This window comes from Sminthopsis crassicaudata, chromosome 4 (assembly GCF_048593235.1).
Source record: "Sminthopsis crassicaudata isolate SCR6 chromosome 4, ASM4859323v1, whole genome shotgun sequence".
NCBI lineage: Eukaryota > Metazoa > Chordata > Mammalia > Dasyuromorphia > Dasyuridae > Sminthopsis > Sminthopsis crassicaudata.
The window spans coordinates 1,096,229-1,118,703 of NC_133620.1; the positions used below are offsets into that span (position 1 = coordinate 1,096,229).

General features: G+C 38.1%; 1 protein-coding gene across 1 annotated transcript in view; it reads right to left on the reverse strand.

Moving 5' to 3' along the window:
• NEGR1 (neuronal growth regulator 1) overlaps positions 1 to 22,475 on the reverse strand; it is a 1,167,619-nt gene that overhangs the window by 435,219 nt on the left and 709,925 nt on the right. Inside the window, exon 3 of the mRNA XM_074265586.1 lies at positions 22,088 to 22,213. Within this exon, the coding sequence (XP_074121687.1) occupies positions 22,088 to 22,213 (126 nt within the window). The remainder of the gene's footprint in view (positions 1 to 22,087; positions 22,214 to 22,475) is intronic.

A 22,475-nucleotide genomic window follows, 5' to 3' on the forward strand; every position in this document is an offset into this window, starting at 1 on the left:
AACAGGGCATTGAAATTCTCTACATGGGGATGGTTCAGCCCATATAACTTACCTTTAAAGTCTTCAACTTGGGAAGGAAATTTTTTGGGGAAAAACTTGAATCATTAGAAACTCACTAAATTTGACTCAGGTGAACCTGATGGGAAGCCTAAGGCCTTTGGTGGGAAGTATTGCCCTTGAAAAACAGCATTTATGAACCCTGGATGATTCCAAATAGTTCAGAGAATATTAGAAGCACAGGTTTGATATTGATATATTTTCTCATTTCTACAGTTATCTACTCTTTTTACTACTCTTTCATTTACTCTGCTGAAATTACAGCATGGTTTCTTTGTATAAATCCCCATTAAAGTGCTCATCTGAGGTGGCCCCCAAGCACAGAGTGACTGGATTCATTCTTGGGGAGTCTTGTCAGTGAAAAGAACGGTGAAACTCCTATTCTCAAACTTTTTAGCTTGTTCCATGATAGGAGATACTTTAACTATCCCCATTAAAGAAGTACTTAAAGATGATATTTGATTGATGCTGTGGGTAGAACTCTAGACAAACACTTCATTTTTGTCCACTTCAGTTTCTTTAATTGGAAAATTGGAATAACGATAATGTATTGAAGAATTATTGTGAAGCTAAAATGTGGGGAGATAATAATTTTGAAAAGATCTACAAACTTACTAGTAATAAGTGGATAGAGTACTGAATCTGAAATCAAATTCATATTCAACCTTCCTCAGATACTTATCAGCTGTGTCATCTGGATAAGTCACTTCACTTCTGTAAGCCTCCATTTTCTCAGCTTTAAACTGACATGGCAGGACTTCCTTTGAAGGGTTATTGTGACAACCAAATGAACCAATATTTGTAAAAAGCACTTAGCCCAGTGCCTAGCACACAGCAGGTGCCATATAAAAGCTTATTTCTTCCTTCTTCTGGTATAATAATGATAATGATGATGATGATACTATTTAGGTTCTCCCCAAAGGGTAGCAGGAGGTTATTCTGTTGTAAAAGCATAATAAAAAATCCTGTTTTTAGTTTAACTGAAAAATATTAAAAAATAAATCTCTAGGCTAAATGAACAAAGAAAGAAAGAACTCGTTTGAGATCTTTTCCTTTAAAAGTGTGGGTAGAACAAAAATTGAGGAATTTCTTAGGGAAATTCATTGAGGTGGAAGAGCAGACTTGAGTCAAAACTCTCAATAAGATTTGGCCACCAGCCGGCCTCTGGTGACAGCCCACTCCATTATGCACTAAAGTCTTTCAGGATTGATCAATGAGAGGAGAAGCTTTTTAATCCTTGAGGGAAGCGATACGAGGAGGAAGGGAACAGTGACTAATTTGTTAAGAGACTATTTCGAAATGCAATCCCAAATTATATTTCAACATATTATAACGTTTTCCTCGTTCAAAATTCCTATAAATGGTAGTGCAAGTGCTCTTGGAGTAGACACCTGCCAGAGCAAATAGAATAACTATACCAGTTTCAACATCTCTGTCCAAATTAGAAATTGTTTGGAAATTAAATGAACCTTGTATTAAATTAGGTTGTTTGGGGCATAGTTGAACCTAAAATAAAGATTACACTATTTATTTTCTTTTACTTTGACACAATGTACATTATGGATCAGGTAGGGGGAAACTATTTGTTTTCTAAATACAAAAGTAATGCTTAAAGCACATAAGGCCTCCAAATCAATATTGACATATAATCTGGTTGGAATAATAGCACAACTACAGGTACCTTTGGAGCTTATTATTTAAAACATGATTAAAAGTCCTCCCAGATACGGGACATGACTAAAGCCATTGAGAAAGATAATAAGCTACTTGAGAGTAGCGATTGTTTTATTCTTTTCTATTTTTTAACCCCGGTATCTAGAACAATGCTTGCAACAGAACTGAAGCTCAATAAATCCTTGGAGATTGAGGACTGTGTGGATGGATGGAATCCTAACATGGTAAAGTCCTCTATGATTTAATGCCAGAGAGCAGCAAGACTTAGGGTGTGGACTCAGCTGTAGTTTTCAGAAGAAAGCAAAGTAGGGACATAAGCAAACCCAGAAGCTGCTGGAGAGCCTGACTTTTCAGGAGAGATTCCCCATCTTGCACCCAGGAGCCCCCATCACGGGCAAACGGCCTGGCACTGAGTCTGCCCAGAAGGAAGAGAAGCAGAGGAAGGGGAATCAGGCAGTCGTGTTGGCCAGCTCAATCCTAGATGCAATGATGCCGAATGAACACATCTCACTCTTCCACTTAAGAAACAGAAAAATCTGGCTTTGCCAGTTACATGAAGAGAAGAAGAGGACAAAAAGGGACTGGCTCACCAGGGGTGGGGAAGCTGCCCTGGAGAAGGGCCTGAATTCCACCTGGGTCCAATCTTGTCTTCCCAGATTGTGCTGGGGAATCAGCTCTACTGAGGCTGACAGTCTTTCTTTGGAGGGATGGGGATCTACCTATCATCAAGCAAGTGTGAGAGAGATGGATGGCAGAAGTTTGCCCATCTTTGTGTTCATATGTCAATTAATACACCAACAAGAATTGTTGTCATACATTGGACTAGATACAGGAGTCATACCCTGGGCTCCACACCTACGAGCATGCTGGTACTTCTATGAAAAAACAATCAGTTACATAAAAATGACCAGCCCAGGGAAGGTATCAGACAATCCATGTTACGGGTTTTTTCGTTTGTTTGTTTGTTTTGTTTTGTTTTTAATTTCCAATAGACATCAATCTCTCTGCTGGTCTCCAGGATCAAAATTGGTTATTATAATGACCATCATGTAGGTCATGATATAATATGCAGTCTGGATTCTATGATGGGCAGACTATAGCCCTGAATAGGGCTGCTTCATACTAACCTATGCTCTAGTTACATTTAAAGGATGAAATTATATGCCATTCAACCTATTTATTTCTGATTAGCCAGTCATCAATGTGGAAATTACTCTAGGGGTGTATGGTTTCTGAGGGAAGAAAAGGAATCAAAGGCTAGTTAACTATTATTAGTTATTATTAGTTAACTATTATTAGTTAACTAGTTAACTATATTCAGTTTCTGGGTCCCTTTGGACTCTGTCTGTAATTATACAAAGGAAAGATTCTGCTCTACATCCTGGCAAAGATTAAGTCCATTAATCCTGCATTTTACCTTGCATCACTATTGTTTATTGTTTAACTTTTGTCTCTCTCAGTTTAGTCATCTGCAAAATGGGATTAGATAATAATAGCACCTGACTCCAAAGTTGTGGTGAAGATCAAATAAAATATATATTGCAAAGTAATTGTAAAGCTGTTGTGAAGATCAAATCAGATGGGAATTGTAAAGGGATTATAAAATTGTTGTGAATAACAAACAAATTGTATTGTATTTTAAAGGAGCTATAAAGTTGATGTGAAGATCAAATCATATATATATATATGTATGTATGTATATATTAAAGGAATTATAAAGTTGTTGTGAAGATCAAATAAGATGTGTATTGTAAAGTTGTTGTGAAGATCAAATCAGATATTTGTTGTAAAGGAATTGTAAAGTTTTGAAGATCAAATCAGATATGTTCTGTAAAGGAATTGTAAAGTTATTGTAAATATCAAATCAGATATATATTGTAAAGGAATTGTAAAGTTGCTGTGAATATCAAATCAATTATTTATTGTAAAGGAATTGTAAAGTTTTGAAGATCAAATCAGATATGTTCTGTAAAGGAATTGTAAAGTTATTGTAAACATCAAATCAGATATATATTTTAAAGGAATTGCAAAGCTGTTGTGAACATCAAATCAGATACGTATTGTAAAGGAATTGTAAAGTTGCTGTGAAGATCAAATCAATTATTTATTGTAAAGCAATTGTAAAGTTTTGAGGATCAAATCAAATATGTATTGTAAAGGAATTGTAAAGTTGTTGTAAACAGCAAATCAGATATGTATTTTAAAGGAGTTGTAAAGCTGTTGTGAACATCAAATCAGATATGTATTGTAAAGGAGTAGTAAAGTTGTTGTGAAGATCCAATCAGATATATATTGTATAAGAAATTGTGAATTTCCTTGAAGCCCTACCTGAATTCCAGGTCTTATTTTATTATAAGCTGAGTGAGCTGGGACTGTGACTTGGAGGATGGGTCTGGGGCAGGACCTGGGGCCAGGTTCCTGACTCCGGATCCAGGTACCCAGTTCCAGCTCTCCCTCATGCATACAAAGGGGGTTTGCTTTGGGTTGTGGGCCTTATATGACTGCTGCTGTCAGGATTCTAGAAGCACAGACACAAGCTTTATTTATTTACCACATTCGCTGTCCATACAAACTATCTGCTAAACCAGTTTCTAAGGAAAGTCAGATGGCAGCAGCTGTGCAGGAAGGAGTCTCTCTGACTATTTGGAAACTAGACCCGACGTTTCCTCCTTCCTTCTGTCTCATGCGACAAGCCGGCATATGTTCTGTAACATGTCGAGATGGTGGAGGCAGTTTCCAAGAGGCGGCTGCTGCAAGGCAGAGCAGGAGGTGCCCTGGGGAGAGGAAGGCTCCTTTCTCCCAATACAATCCTCCCAATGACCAAAGAGAAGCGGGCAGCCATATTGCTTGGGGCTTTCCAAGGCCAGATGGCCACCACACTGGGTCCAGGCATCCAGGCCATTGAAATGGGAAGGAAGAAAGAGTGATTTCAGGGCAGACGTGCAGGCAGAAGATCAAGAATTTGGACTATTCCGATGGAACAATTGGGTTTCCTGGCTTGGTGCTGGGAGACTGTCCAGTTTCCAGGCACACACTCATGAGTTGGGAATTGGTCTGATCCCTCTCCTCTTCCTCAGTTTCCCTCAGAACCTCCCAAACACAGAGCTAGCTCTGGCAATGTGTGTGACAATCTCATTATCAATGCGGGCATCCCCAGAAAGTTTCCTGCCAGGGTAAGTGAGCTTATCCCCAGCCCTCAAAACTCCAGTTGGCGTAACTAATGGCTCCATGTAGGGGATGGCATGGTGATGGCTGATGAATCTGCTGTGTTTTCTTGGTGTCAATTGTTAAGTCAAACATAACCTAGGCATCCACAAATGATCCCTCAGTTGGGCTGGTCCCATTGTTGAATGCCCTGTGTACAGTTAAAAGAATATTTTATGAAGAACTGACACAAGGCAAGTTCTCACCAGGTGATCAGAAAAAATGGTACGAGAACGCTCCCAAAGTCTCTCCTAAAAGCTCTGGAACCCATTGCATGACATGGGAGACTGTAGCCTGGGACCTCCCTTGGGTGCCCTCATCAGAGAAGGGGCCATGCTCCAGGAGGAAAGCAGATGGAATTAGCTCAGAAGAAACAGGAGATGTGTAAACTTTGAGAATCCACCCCAAATGTTCACATGGACTATCTATGCCTGGGCTCTCATAGAACATTCTGAGTTTGTATTAGTCTAATCAGCCACAGCTGAATACATTATAACTTGATTCTAACACAGTGATGTCATTTTGGTCCTCCTCGAGAACAAAGGCCAATGACCAAGCTTTAGCATGCATTTGACACTACCCAAATATTGATTAAAATTCACCCCCAAACTACTGAGCCTTGACCAGCCCAAAGTGCAAAGTGCAATAACTTTCAGAATTGTTTTATTTTTGTTGGTGTTTTGTTGGTGAAGGTCAAGACTCAAAGGAAATAAGATTGTGTTAGGATTACAAGGTGAGAACTCAGGTTGACTTGATAGAGGGGGCAAGCTCATTGGCTGGGGTGGTTCTTCCCAGAAGCCCTTGCATTATCCCACGCCCATTCTCTGGGAGAATAAAAGAGAGGACTCTCAGAGAAAGAAGAAGACTCTCTGCATTACATCAGGCCTGACGGGGCTCTCTGCAGGAAGGGAAGTCACTTCTAAGGACAAGAGTTAACAGCAACTGCCTGGAGACAATGGTTCACTACAGGAAGAAGAACCTGTCTTAAAGATTTGAGAAGACACAGCAGATCTCTTCCCAGAGAGCGATCCAGCAGCTTCTAGAGACGACAGCTCGCTACAATTGGCGTCCACACGTGGGGCAAGGACTTTTGCTTATCCTGACAAGAGGAGCTAGACCAGACCTTTGCAATTTGGCGCCCGAACAGGGACAGACACAGTCCTGATTCCAGTGGAAAAGCTTCCGATCTAGATCTCAGTCTCTCTGACCCAGAACCGTGAGTAACGAGGAAACTTTGTTAAAGATTAAGTGAGCGTGCTAATAGATAAATAAGGAACTTAACTTGTTAAGGGCTAAACCAGGAATCTCTTATAGCTGAAATGGGGCACATGTTAGCTAAATTCAATCCCTGGACCTCAGCCGACTCAACCCCAGCCCCAGAAGCAACCTCAGCTCCATTCAGGAGTGGTTCTATAGAGAGTATAATCAAGATAATTGAGGAGCAGAGTTTACTTGTAACCTGGGTACAGATTGCTAAACTCTTGGCTGCATTAAGACGTACATCCCCTTGGTTCTTAGAGGAAGAAAAGATAGATGTAGATAAATGGAAGCTAGTGGGATATGAAATGAAAGAATTTCAAGCAAAAAATGGGCCTCGTTCAATTTCTGCAGAAGTATTTTATATCTACAACATAGTTCAATTAGCCTTAAACTATCAAGCAAGTTGTAGGAGAAGGAAAAGTTCTAAAAATGAACAGAGGAGGAAGTGTGAGGAAAAAAGGAAAGATCAAGATCTTTCCCTAGAGCAAGAGGATTTAAATGAGGAATTATGGTATGATTCTCTTGAAGAAGCTTCAACCCTGCCTAGAGAACAGATTATTGACAGGCCCACATCAACCCCACCTTCAGAGATGGAGGAAGAAAGAGGGGAAGAGGCAGAAACACAAACAGAATTGCCTGTGAAGAAGCCTAAGCCTATGACAAGATTAGAAAAAGCATTGGTTAAAGCTAAGAGAGAAGGACAGGATATAAGTGATTTTATACATGCATATCCTGTGATTGAAAATACTGACTCTGTAGGTAAAAAAAGGAGAAGATATGCACCTTTAGATTTGAATAAAATTAAGGATTTGAAAAAAGGTTGTACCCTTTATGGGGCTACATCAGCTTATGTCAAAATGTTACTAGATGGTTTGTCTTATGAAGTCCTAACCCCAAATGATTGGAAATCCATAGCAAGGACATGTCTGGAACCTGGAGATAATTTATTATGGCTTTCGGAATTTCATGAATTATGTAAAATTCAAGTCAGATGCAATTTGGAAATAGGAGTTAACACACAATTCACTTTTGAGCACTTGGCTGGTGAAGGTCGGTATGGAGAGAATTCAGAACAGAATGATTATACCATGACAATATATGAACAAATTGCTAAGGCTGCAATAAAAGCTTGGGGTGTCCTTCCTGGACAGAAAGATCGTGGAGAGGCTTTCACTAAAATACAGCAAGGTCCCAATGAACCTTTTGCAGATTTTGTGGGACGTTTGCAAACTGCTGTCAAAAGAACTATTGGAGAAAATTCAGCTACAGAAATAATGACCAGACATCTGGCTAAGGAAAATGCCAATGAGATTTGCAAAAGAATTATATGGGGATTAGACAAAGATGCTCCTTTAGAGGAGATCATAAGACGCTGTGCTACAGTGGAAACAAATGCTTTTTACACCCGGACAATGATGAATGTGGAAAGGCAGGGTCCCTCCTGGCAAGGGACTTCTAGAGAAACTCGGCGATGTTTTCAATGTGGAAAAATTGGACATCTAAGAGCTCAGTGTAGGTATGGAGATACAGTGAGAAGACAGGGTGAAAGAAGACCTAAAACCCCATGTCCAAAATGCAACAGAGGACTCCATTGGGCATCAGAGTGTAGAATAATTCAGGGAAATGGGATGAGGGGCCCAGGTACAGGGCCCCTGGCAAAAAAGACTTGGGGCATGATGGCAGCTGATGTTACACCCAAAGAACCTTTAGAAGGCCAGGACTCTGATTTAATCAATCAGCAGAGAAGCAATCACATGGCAGAAAGGGATTACCTGATAAGTGAGCCAAAAGGCAATCAGATTGCAAAAATGGATTACACTTGGGGAGAATACAGGCCTTTTAAACCAACAGGGCTGTGCCCAGTGCAAACAACTCCAATGTAATTGTCAGATGATGAGAAGAGATTTAGAAAGTGGTAAATAGAAGGAAATTAGATAGGTTAACTGCCTGGGAGAGAGGGTTTGCTTGTATTTCTTCAGCAGGAGAAGGAATCAGATGGGTGCCAACGAGTCATATTCGCCTTGTCCATCAGAGAGAGACAGAAAAAGAGAAAGACCTCAAAATAAAGGAGAAGATCTAAGAAACATCTTACACCGAAAGAGCATGGCTAATAAAAAGACTGTTAAAGAACTTTAAAACCAGCAGGAATCATTGGACTTCCTCACACAAGATGAGACTAATGGACAATGGACTTATGGACATTTATAAATTTTCAATTTATGATTATGTTATATACTTCTAGCATGTGTTATGTTACTATGTTACTATGTGCTTATGTAATTTATGTAATTATCTGTACTACTTCCCATATTGATGGATTTATGTTTCAAGGTCATTTATGTAATTATCTGTAATACTTCCCATATTGATGGATTTATGTTTCAAGGTCATGACTGTCCTATGTTCTAAATCAAAAGAAAGGGGGAGATGTTAGGATTACAAGGTGAGAACTCAGGTTGACTTGATAGAGGGGGCAAGCTCATTGGCTGGGGTGGTTCTTCCCAGAAGCCCTTGCATTATCCCACGCCCATTCTCTGGGAGAATAAAAGAGAGGACTCTCAGAGAAAGAAGAAGACTCTCTGCATTACATCAGGCCTGACGGGGCTCTCTGCAGGAAGGGAAGTCACTTCTAAGGACAAGAGTTAACAGCAACTGCCTGGAGACAACGGTTCACTACAGGAAGAAGAACCTGTCTTAAAGATTTGAGAAGACACAGCAGATCTCTTCCCAGAGAGCGATCCAGCAGCTTCTAGAGACGACAGCTCGCTACAAGATTGTTCCTATAAATATTTAGATATTCAGTTTTTTTTTTCCAGAGTCCTTCCCCCATCATCAACTGAGACTTTTGTCTAGTACTTGAGTCGAAGCCAGCATTCTCTCATCCTCCTGTACCATTCCATCACATGAGTGTTCAGATGAATTACACTCCTAGGTTTTCTGGACAACAATGGCATGATGAGGATGATGGACTGGGGGGATTTCTCCTCAGTGAACACTGCCCAGAAACCAGAAGGTCCAGATTGGTTTCATTTTAATTGTTCCCACTTTCGCAAACAACATAATAGAAATTTTAGAGATTGCTGTGAAAATGTCAAACAACATAATAGAAATTTTAGAGATTGCTGTGAAAAATGAGGCACAGAGAACAGGATTCTCAATGGCGAGTGATGGAGACCCATGCTATCTGTTCTCAACAATTGGAGAGGATGCTCTAGAGAAGAGGGCCATGACCTAAACTACTGGATTTCTGGAAACTAAAATGAGGAACATTATATAACTGCTACTGAGATGTGACTGAATCTTCAAAGAAGGAAAACAAAACACAACAAATGTGCCCAAGTTTTAGAAAATGAGCTAGACAAGTACAGACACCCAGAGGTTTTCAAATAAAGGAGCAGCGATCCCTTTGGAGGCATGTTGTAGAACAGACTCTTTTTTATATACATGTAAGGTTGGATGGTCTCTGAAATCATTCTGAAGAACTTTAGGATTCTGTGCTTATTTCTTCCAAGAAACCAGATGTTAGTATATACCTACTAAGTGTCTGAACTCTACTAAATGTCTTGTCCAGTGAAATTTGAATTCACATCTTCCTGACTGTAAGCCCAGAGTTCTATCCACTACCTTTGTAAAATCAAAATTTTATGGAATTTCAAAAGCTTTGTACAGTCTATATAGAAATACCTTAATTAAATTCACAGTGACTTGTTCCAAAGACTATAATTCTATAATCGTGACTACTACTGCTTTTTAAAATGACCCTTCAAAGAGCCGCCATCTCTTTCCCATGCTTCAAAATTGGAAGCCATTTGCCAATAAGGTAGTGTCACAGGCGTGAACTTTGGAGTCAGGAGATGTGAGTTCAAATTCAGCATCAGTTACTTATGTATGATTGACTTTGGGGAAGTCATCTGAAGTTATAGTTTTAGAGATAGAAGGAATCTTAGAAAATTAGTCTGATTCCCTCATTTGATGATTAGTAAATTGGGATTCATAAAAGTTAAATGATTCACCCACGGTCACACAGCCACAAAGTATCTGAAACAGGATTTGAATTCAGTTCTTCCTGACACTGAGATCAGCATTCTATTTAATATTTAATAATAAATTTCATCTTTATATAAACTCCTTGAGTATTGAGCTATTTATCCCTAAAAGGAGGTGATTGGATTGGCTAAACTCTAAGATCATTTCTTAGCTCTGCATCCTGTAACCATAATGGTGGGTCTCTGATCTTATTCTTGCCCAATCTTGCTGCCATTGTCCAAGAAAATTTCCCCTACAATCATGCTATTCCTCTGCTAAAAATGAACTACTAAACAAAGCCCCCATTGCTTTACCATCAATTGCAGAATTAAGGAGAATTTTCCCCCTTCCCTTCCATTCAAGTCTCTATGATCCCTTTTTTTAACTAACAAGGTTTCTCTTCATATGTTCTACATTTCAATGAATCTGTACTCATCCCTCCAACCATTCTCCTTCTGTCTCTTCACTTCATATTCATTTTGTATAGTTCTACTAAGATACAACACTGTCTTCATCAATAGAATACAAGCTCTTTGAAGGCAAACATTTTCTATTTTTATTTATATAGCTCAGGAAAATGCTTAAGACAAGAGAAACTATCAGTAAATGCTTGTCATGTGATTGATCTGGCCATTTCTGTGCTACTTCTGAGCTCATCGCTTGTACCCAGAAGGGAGTCATTTCATCTTTCTTTGTTAAAATCCCTTTCTGCTTTCACAGCTCATCTTAGATGGTACAGCTTTTGTCCAAGCTTCTCTAGCGTTCCCAAGTGAAACTGAGGAGTCATTCCCTCCACTGCTTCCTTTTATTTCTCTTTCATGAAAATATTTAAGTGTTTGTGGCTCATAGTTATGTAGTATTGTAAGATATGCAAAATAGTTTCCCCATTAAAAACCTTATGAGGCAGAAAGCATGATTTATTATTGCCCAAGTTTTATAGATTAAGGAACTGAAGCTCATAAGCAGTGTGACTTGTCTACAGAGGGCTCAATCACATTTGTGAACTTCTCCCTCTTTAGGATATAAGAGAGAAGCTATGTATCACCAGTGCCTAGCACAGTCCTTGAAGGTAGGAGGTTCAATCTAAGAAATGAAAAATGAAATGAAAAAATAAAACAAAACAAAATAAAATGGATAATGTAGCCAGTGAATTTGTGTGCCTAGTGATTTCATGGAAAATAATCTCATGTTAGAAGTCTGGTTTTCTATGATTATCTGTGTGTTTGTATTTATTCATTCTAAATAACACTCTTAAGAATGTCATGGAAATTCTTTATGATGTTGGGAGTCATTACATATTGACTTACTTCTAGCCAGAGATTCTTTATTACATTGTCATGGAAGGTAAAAAGATGATCATTTGAGGGGGGATTGAACTTGTACCAATTTGCAACAAACTCTAAAAAGGCTCTAAATAAAATCAATATAAATTACAGTATTTATTTTATATTATAAAATTATTTTATTTATTTATATTTCATTTTATATTATTTACAGTATAAAACCTAACCTGCATGTAATTCTGCAGTTAAAACTTGAATGTTTGATATATGTCTATCATCATCTCTCATTTTTCTCTCTTCAATGTATTCATCATATTGGTATTCAGTCATTTCAGTTGTGCTGTTTTTCGTGACCCCACTTGGAGTTTTCTTGACAAAGATACCGAAGTGATTTACCATTTTCTTCTCTGGATCTTTTTATAGCTGAGGAAACTGATGAAAACAAACGTCTAGCTCAGAATCACATCTCTATTTTGTACCTGAGGCCAGATTCAAACTCAGAAAGATGAGTCATCCTCATTCCAGGCTCATCACTCTACTATCCCACCTAGATGCCTATATATCTATAATTTATATATTTATAATCTATCTCTCTCATATATTATTTTTATATAAATCTATTCATATATCATCTCAAATGCTTGTCATTTATCTATCAAAGATCTATCATTTGTTCTTCATCCATCTATCTATCTATCATCTATCTATCTATCTATCTATCTATCTATCTATCTATCTATCTATCTATCTATCTATCATTTATTCAATCCTTTTTGTCTGAGCATCATTTTCCTCCCAATGCTCGCATATAGTGATAAGTACATTATTTTCAAATCAGAGGAAATGGGGTTAAATATCGGTTCTGTCATTTACCATCTCCACCACTTGGATAAGTCACCTTATTTATACAGGTTTTCAGTTATTCTTTGTAAAATGAAGGGATTAAAGTAGACGTCCTATAAAGACCTAGCTCCAGTTTAGCAATTCACTCTGGTCTGGTAGCAGGATCTTTCATTTTTGCTCCAGATTGGTAACTACAACTTTAACTGCATCTGATCTATAATAGTAATATTTTCAGATGAATTTTATTACTTTATTCTGATAATAATCTTGGATGAAAATTTAGCATAGATGCTTCTTGTCAATTCTTTCTTGGTTATATAATGTTTACTCCCTACATCATAGGAGTTAGGTGGAAACTTTTCCTCCAATAAAGTTATACCCTCCAAAATTTATTTTGTTTTACCCGTCTTTCTTTTTTTCTTTTTTTTTTCCCTGAGGCTGGGGTTAAGTGACTTGCCCAAGGTCACACAGCTAGGACGTGTTAAGTGTCTGAGACTAGATTTGAACCCGGGTCCTCCTGAATTCAAGGCTGGTGCACCCCTCTTTCTTTCTATTTAAAAATATCATTTCTTTGAATTCTAAATAAAAAGCTTAAACTCTTGTTCTGAGTGAGCAAAATATTTTATAATAAAAGAACATTTTTTTACTGACTGATCACAAGCATTGGTGTGTGTGTGTGTGTGTGTGTGTGTGTGTGTGTGTATGTATGTGTGTGTGTTTGTGTGTGTGTGTTTAGTAAGGGAGAAAAACAGGGAGGCTGGAAAAATGTAAGCTTTGATGTCATAGAGATCTAAGTCAATATTCTCCTTTCAAATTCATTCCAATTACCAAAAGACATACTGAGATTCAAGAGTGAAAACACATTTTCCCAAGAAATCCACATTTCTTATAACAGTTTCTATTGAAAGGATGGTCCAACACTTAAGTATATATACTCTAGCCTGCTCAGGCTATCTCTGGGATATTGGATTCAGCTGTGGGTTCCATACTGAAGGACATTAATATCCATAAGAAAATTGACAAGAGGGGAAACCGCTATTCAGCCATTTTCCCATTGTGTCCATCTCTCTGTGATGCCATTTGGAGTTTTTTGACAAAGATATTGGAGTGGATTTTCATTAAATCTTCCAGCTTATTTTAAAGATGAGAAATTACAGCAAATAGGGTGACATGACTTGGCCAGAGTTACCTAGCTAGTATGCGTGTGAAGGCATATGTGAACTCAGAAAGATGAGTATTTCTGATTCCAGACTGGGCACTCATTTCACTATGCCCCTTATTTGCCCCTCAAGTATGGTAAATAGGATGACAAAGGGGTTTGGGGTCATGAAAAATGAGGAGCCATCGAAGAATATGGGGAAGTTTATCCTGGAAAAGAAAATTCTTAGGGGGAATGTGATAGCTTTTTTCTAGCACTCAAAGGTCTTTCATGTGGAAGAGGAAGGGACTCTGCTTAGTCCCGGAGATCAGGAATACAAGCAATGAATGGATATCATAAAGAAAAAGTAAATGTTTGTAGAGAAAGTTTTCCTCTTAGCCCAAGTATTCTAAGAGTAGACATGAAGGTACTCCGGCCAGGGCGTGAATAAAGGTAGGAATGAAGGTTTGATGAGCAGCTGTGTTGTGGAGAGAATTTTGGTTCACATAGGACTTGGCTTAGATGGCATTAAGGACGGTCCAATCGAAACCTGAGAATTGCTGATTCTCTGACTAGATTTCCATTTTGACTCAATATAATACAAAGTTCACTGCTCAGAAATAGGCATGTTTTAAAATACTGGAAGACTGAAACATCTATTAAAACTTCTAAATCCAATTTAACATCACCCACCAATCACCAGCTGGAGCTAGAGGGGATTTTTTTAAACAGAGAAATGCAAGTTGAATTTATAAAGAAAAAAATTTCTGAAAATGAAAAGGTAATTGTAATTGAATATATATATATATATATATATATATATATATATATATATATATATATATATATATATATATATATATATATATGTATATATATAAATCAAATTCTTCAATCTCATGGAAAACGTTTTACTTGGCATTATTTTGTGGATTCTTTATTATATAATTATCCCATTATGTAAAGTAATTATGCAAATTCCCCAAAGCTCCCCATTCTTGGTGACATACAATGGAATAGAGAATGGGAGCTCCCCAGCTGAATATCTTGTATTCTTGTAATATCTTCCGAGCAGATTGCACATTTAACTGATCTATCCTGACTCACAAGGGTGAATTTTATTGGTTTCATCCTTTCCCCTTTCACAGAAATGCACACAGCCAGTGCCTTGACCATGAATGGGGGATCTTGGCCATCACATCTGTAATCTCTTTATTGGCTCCCCTGCTAGGTGGATCCAATGTTCAAACCTTCCCAAGAAGTGTTTTTTTCTTTAACAGACAATAAAATAAGGAAATGGAGAATATTTATAAGGAAAAATAACCAATGGGGATCATAGCCTCTGTTGATAGACTCATTCAATGGTTTGGTTACTCTGCTGAATCCCTCCACCTTCTTTCTTACTCCTTTTTAAAAGGCAACTGGCCTGAAAAGGGTGGGGAGAGGCAACGAAAGTAAAGGTCTAATATATCACTAACATTTTAAATACCGAAATAAAAACTAAAGTGATATCAATAGTAATTAGTAAATCGTAATTATTAAAAATTAATTAGTAAATAATAAAGCTAAGTAACTATGATAGGAAAGGACACATAGAATGCCGTTTTCTCAATCATTTTAAGACTTTAGAATCACAGCAATACTCTGGCTCTTCTGTTACCCATCCCCATATCTACTGTGTACAAATACTTTGATAATTACTAGTTTATTAATCTAATAATTAATTATTAATTTAAGATTTAATAAATAATTATTCAAGGAATTTTCTACATATATGCGTGTGCATGTGTATATACATTTTCTTATATTTATATATGAAATTTATTTTATACAATACATATTTATTTACATACAATATATATACAATTTATATACAATATATAAAGAGAAATTCACTATTGCTGGTAGGGTCAGGGAAGCTCGACTGAGATAAGGCTGCAGAAGTGTTTATTAATTTCAATACTTGTTCTAAGTGTCCATTGTTCCTGCTGTTGCTGTTAGAACTACCCACTTTTCCAGTGTTGTGGAGTGCACTGATGATGCCGGCTCAATAGCTCTGCAAACTGGGAAATAGCTCGAAACCTCATGTAGATTTGTGGATCAAGCTTGCAAAAATCACTTTTTTTGCCTGGGGTCTTCTGCAGCACCTTTTGACCCAGTTTCTAATGAGTTTGTTCCCTGAACAAGGCCTGTGCTTTTCAGGGCTTCTGCCCTTCTTTTCATGCTGCTCCTGTGTGGAAAGCCCCCTCTTCCATCTCTGCATACAGGAATCCTCCCTGACCTTCGAGGCTAAGTTGAAAGGCTGCATCCTCTAGGAAATATCCCTTCATGTTCTTGATCCTGCTCCACAGTCAGACATGACCTCTATTCCTCTAAAGTGCTTTAACTTTCTATTCCTACCTCCCTTGTGCTCTTGTCCTCCATTCATTTGTATCTCACCTGTTCTACTAGCCTCAAAGAAGCACAGATTTTCAGCTGGAAGAGACCCAATTCTGTGATTCTGCAAATCTAAATTAAAAGCACCTTGAGGACCGGGGCAGAGTATTATTTATCCTGGTTCACATCCCAGAACCCATCAGAGCTGCCTTGCATGTAGTATTTGCTTACCAAATTTGCATGAACCTGAATGCTCTAGCTTGGAAAAATAAAACAAATTAAAAACAAACAAATAAAACTAGGGAATCCTGTTTAGTAGTGGTAGTTATGCAAACATGGAGAATCATTATCTTTTAAATCGGTGCTATTTTGAAATATGGCATGTTTGAAAACTATATCATGTTAAGGATGGGAAAATAACTTTGAATTCATGTTCTGTAACTACTGGGATGTTTCATTAGGTTGAAAATATAGTTCAAAATGTTCAAAGAATTTGCTTCTTTAAAAAAGTTCTGTCAACTAAACAACATTTGTGGAAACAGGGACCGGATCTACAGGAGAGGTTGTCAGAAACATGTTAAGTATTCATGAGGAAGAAGAGGTAAGACAGATGCCACTAGAATCCCACAGCTGGGGCTGTTTTCCATTGGAACTGAGAAGCCTCAGTGTGAGACTAGGAGAGGAGCAAGCGGGAAACCCTGAGATGGGAGGCCAACAAGGCGAGAGTGGCAGGAAGCTTACAGGTTTTGGAGTCCAGTCTCTCATTTGACCAATGGGGACAGCGGGCCCAGAGATGCTAAGTCATTGGCTAAATGGCATCAGCTGGGGCCACAGCATGTAATGGATTTCCGGTGTTTTGGATACCGGCTCTGCTGCTTTGTGTACTTCTCCAAGGGATAACCACTTACCAATGGCAATTTTTTCTATACAAAATAATCTGGTCTTTCTCTGCACGTCTTCCTCTCTCCCTTGCTTCTCAGCCCCTTGCACTCTGACCTCCAGGCTCATCACTCAAATGAAACTGCCCTCTCCAAAATGGACAGTGATGTCTCAGTTAAATCCAGTGCTCTTTTTTTCCCCATTTTGCATCCTTCTTAACCTCTGTCATGTTGAACACTGTTGACCATGTATTGAAGTAGGAGGATCTCTTACTTCCCACCTTCTCTCTCCATTCTGTTTTCATGACTTTGTTTCCATTTGGCTCTTCTTTTCTGACCACTCTTTCTCAGTCACCTTTGCTGAATTAAGTGACTATGTGTCTATGTGAATGCTCTATTCTCTACTATTTTCTTTTCTTTCTCAATAGTATATTAGTGAACTCGTTAACTCCATTAATTACATGAACATTCCTATGCAGACAATTCATAGTTCTCTCTGCCTCTCCTCTCCCTTTCCCTATCCCTTTTCCTCTCCCCCTCTCCCTCCTCTCCTTCTCCTTCTCCTTCTCCTTCTCCTTCTCCTTCTCCTTCTCCTCCTTCTCCTTCTCCTTCTCCTTCTCTCTCTCTCTCTCTCTCTTTCTCTCTCTCTCTTCTCTCTCTCTCTCTCTCTCTCTCTCTCTCTCTCTCTCTCTCTCTCTCTCTCTCTCTCTCTCTCTCTCTCTCTTCCTCTGTCCCTCCATCCCTCCTCTCTCTTTCTCTCTCTCTCTTTCTCTCTTTCTCTCTCTCTCTCTCTTTCTCTCTCTCTCTCTCTCTTCTCTCTCTCTCTCTCTCTCTCTCTCTCTCTCTCTCTCTCTCTCTCTCTCTCTCTCTCTCTCTCTCTCTCTCTCTCTCTCTCTCTCTCTCTCTCTCTCTCTCTCTTCCTCTGTCCCTCCATCCCTCCTCTCTCTTTCTCTCTCTCTGTCTCTCCCTCTTCCTCTGTCTCTATATTATACATATGTACCCCATCCCAGCATGTTATATTTCCTCTCTCCAGGCTTTTGCTCAAGCAGTACCCTGTTCTTAAATTCCTGCTCTGTATCTGCTTCTTAGAAGCTCTTGCTTTATTCAAGGCATGGGGTCTCTCTGTTCAACCCAGACATCATTCTGGCCCCCACAATCCTGCATTTATTGCCCCCATATTTTGTGTATACTTTATGCCTCCCTGCTGTCTCCTCAGGTCCTTGAGGGGAGGGGCTACTTATTTAAGCACCTACTACGTGCAGACCATCTGGCAATAAAGAAACAAAATTTCAAGTATCTACCCTTGATGGTGAAGGACAAGAGGAGAACATAGGAGTCAAAAAATCTCTTCTGTGAAGGAATAGTCACTAACACTTCAGGTAATAAGGACAAGTCAGAAAAGCCTGTGGTGGTGAGGGCCACCTGAACTGAGGCTCAAAAAGGAGGCACTCTAAATGGCATCTTGGATGAAGAGGGAGACCATTCCAAACGTGGGGGAAATAGGAAAAAGCATAGGAAAAAGAGCCCATCGGCCAAGTGAATTGAAAAGTAGCATGCTTTCCAGGGGGCAGAAGGGAACTTTTCCTGTACAGCTCAACCAGGTGAGATTCTAGATTGGCAGCGCAGGAATCAAAGATTCAAAATGATACGGATGTAGCCCCCTTTAAGTTCTACAACTTCCTTTGGGACTGACCTTTGATTTACAAGATCTGGTCAAAACCCCAACGGGAGAGATCAGTATCTGAGCCAGTTTGGGCTTATACCCAACCCCTAACTATCTGCTCAGGTTTCCCCAAAACAGTTTCTTCTTTATCTGAAAAGCCTGCCAAGAATTTGCCCACTGCCCCAGGCTTCTTCAAGCAGATAAAAACAGCAAAGATAGAATCATCCTTTGTCAGAGAGTTGAAAGATGCCAGCCAAGATGCTTTGCATCACAGATTCTCTGTCCCTCCACTTTCCGCGTATATCTTTCTTTATCTAAAGCCTTTTACTAACCAGACTTTAACCTTGCTTCCAAACCTTGCAATAAACCTTGTTTTTTCCCATCTAGGTTTTGGGGCCTGTAAATTCATTTATAGGGAACTCTCGCTGCCACCAGACCTGATTTAACTTTGTATCCTTGCGCCAAATCCTAAGGGGTTGCAGGGGAGCTCCATGTGACTCCCTGTACCCCAATCCTGCCACTAGACCTCAATTAATCCTATTGAGGTATATACCTTATCATTAGTATTTGCCTCAATTATTTGGTTCCCTGTTACCTCATCAAAAGAAAGACTCAGAATTGTTAAAAGATTTGATTTGAATTCCCATACTTTCCATGGAGCTCACATACTCTGCTTCTCATTTTAAGGTACCTTGAGCCTCTCAGTTATGAATGATCGCACCAGATTGGGGGACATCCTAGGCCATATCAATGTGGTGATAGCTCTGGAAGCTGCACAATAGAAACCCAACATGGCCTTGGGTAATAAATGCCCACTGAAAATAAGTGAAAATGAGGAGGATTTAAACGTTTCTAGGAAATTTGGTTTTAAAATACATTGTTTTCTTTTTTACTTCGGCAATTATCTCTGCCAAAAATGACTTTTATTAATTTTTAACTAAAAAAAGGAGAGATAATTTGTTGCTTTAAGTAGATAACTATCTTTTCAAATATTCAACTTTCAAAGTGTAAAAATAAAATGTAAACATAATGGTAAACATGTAAACATAAAACCTTCCAGTTGTAGTTATCAAATTGCTGACAATATCCTCAAAAATAGATGGCCAGCTTCAAAAAATGGTAGCTAGCCAAATAAACAATACGACATTTGTGATGAATTTTACACGATAAAGAATAGGATTAGACTATTCAAAATGGGATCAAGGACTAACAGAAAAAAGTTCTTTAATACCAGCAACTTTAATATTCAAAATAGTGAGGGGCTCCTTTTACTTAAGAGTTAGCCAGAGGCTAAGAACACATAAAGACTTGCCCATTGTATCTACACATTTGGTCAAAGAGACATTATACTTCTTCTTTGAGCCCAGTAGGGATAGCCCATTTACATAGTGACATACATGTTAATAATAATCTTTAACATATAGTATATGGATTCTACTGCCATAATCTTAAATCAGTGACTAATATTTGTGAACACTGGCCAATCTTATGTTTGTAGGTAGAGAGCACCAAAGCTCACATATAATGATTTTCTGATTTGAAAATAAGAGGGTTGGCTTTGATGAACAATAAAGCCATTTTTAGCTTTAATCCTATCATTTGAATATGATGCTTCTCTTAATCTAAAAGGGCCGTTACCGAATGCCACATAGTGACTTGGAGGTGACCCCAGGTTCTACATTGGAGCAGGAATTCTGATTCATCACATCAAGCTCAAAAGGCTTAGATAAGGGCCTAGCAGTATATTTGTCTTCTTTATTAAGACCATAGGATCATAGAGGTAGAAGACTCTCTGGGCTATTACAGTTGTTAGTCTGATATGTCAAGTTTACACATACGTTGAGTCTCAAAGTTAGTTATTGTCAACCATCATAGAGTTAACATCACAGGGAAGATTAGAATCTCCAAGATCTGATTTTTAAATCAATTCTCTTTCCATGGATCCACCAATTTTAAAATTATATTGAGTAAAGACCAGTCTAAATTTATTGTTTTTTCTTACAGGGGTGGAGAAGACTCATCAACAGGGAGTTGGAAGGCCATGTAGTTTTCCAATCTACCATGTCTTAGCCCATATATCTCCTAAGTGGTAGAAATGTTGAGACTTCGATGGGTAGAACAAGTACCAACCCCACCCAAATACTAGAAGTATGGAAGCAGAAGATGAAGGAACTTGAACCACAGAGATGAAATGGCTCGTTCAATATTAACCAACTGGTTAGAAGCAGGCCTAGTGCTATAGCAAATACTATTGTGTTGCATGTTCAAATAAATCAATAATCTATGTAAATCCAAGGATTAATATGTTTTTCAATTACTCTTTCTGAGATAGAAAGATGTTTCTATTAGCCATGGAGATGGCTGTTCCCAGACACTAAGACAAGTTCTTGTTCTTCAGAAATATCATCAAGGTTGTAAATGCATGTTCCATAAGTGTATAATGGAGTTATATTGATTTTTTCTTACATTAATACAAATATTAAGCATGCAATATGGGCAAGTCTCATTAGTTCCACTGCCTAAATGAAGATGTTCCAAGACACTTAAGGATAAATGATATTAAAGAAAGCATTAGCAGAATAAAATGGAAATTCCAAATTTCAACACCTACATAAAACATTCCATTCTGACTTCTATTTAAAAATCCTTTTCATCAACCATATTTAAAGTGATTTCCTCTAAAAATATATAAAACAATTCAATCAAACTCTAGTTCCCTAAAATGAGATGAACATCCTAAAACAGATCATCCTCATTGAAGTTGCCTTTAGCTTTCTTGATTAAACATTAAAATGATCTTATTAAGAAATGGATTTCTTATAACCTTATTTAAAATTTATAGAGATAAGAAAACTATTAACTATTTATTTATCCAGAAATTACTTAACTTTGCTTAATGGGTGCAGACCTAGAACCAGGCCATCCTTGTTCTAGTCCCAAGTGAAAAAAAAAACAATAAATTAACTTAATTTTGTTTCTAGATCTGTTAGGATTACTAGGTGAGAACTCTACATAGATCACCTGGTTTCATCAAACTGATTTCTTTTTTTTTTTTTTAAATTTTTTTAATTTAATTTTATTTTGTTTATTTATTTTTAATTTTTTTTCTGTCATCAAATTGATTTCACTTTTTCCTTTGCCAAAGGAAGGAGATTGGTTCAATTATCATAAAGTTTACTCTAGTTCCAAATGATTTATTAAAATTGGAATCAAACCTCCTTAATTCATAGAACCCCAATCCTTTCTGATCTGCCTCTGATGCTTATTATTTTTGTTATCTTAAATGTCATCTATATTCTTTCAGCATCATTTCCCTCCATTAAAGGGAGAAGATTGAACTAGATGAATGCTGGGGGTGCACGAGCCTTTAGATTTCAGATTCTCTGGTTGATGACCTCAACTGGTTAGATGTGTGATTCTCAGATTGAGTTAATACAGACATTCAATGGAAAATTAACTTCAATACCCAAGATATCTCCATTTAAGTCTCTATCCACTTACAAAGGGGCAACTACAAGACAATTTTTTTCTTGATGAAAGAACACCACTAAAAGAACTTTTCTGATTCAAGAAAACATTACCAATTCCACTGGAAAACATTCAACGTCATTCCTGACAGGGGGACTAGATGAAGTGACAGGAGGAGAATGAACAGGAAAAACAGAACTAAGATATTTCCGTTTACCTGATGGGGAGATATGTCTCCAAGAAATGGAAGGCTCTGGTTTCCCAGTTGCCAGGCAAGTAAGGGTGACATTGGTTCCTTCATTGACAGTCATGTCAGTTGAGATGTCATATATCTTCGGAGGAACTGAAATGGCAAAACATGCAATGGTGAGGAAAAAGAAAGCAAATGAAAGCAAAAAGGTCAGATTACATCAGGTCACAAATGATTAATTCCCTGGACTCATTTATTCAAACTAAAGGAGATGAATGTCTATGTCTTGTAGTCATCAGCTAGCAGGAAGATTCCCCGAGCACTCCATCCATTTTGCAACAGAATCACCACAAACACAACTCTAAATGGAATACTTAATGGCTAAGAAAACATGGGCATTTCTCATACTAATTAT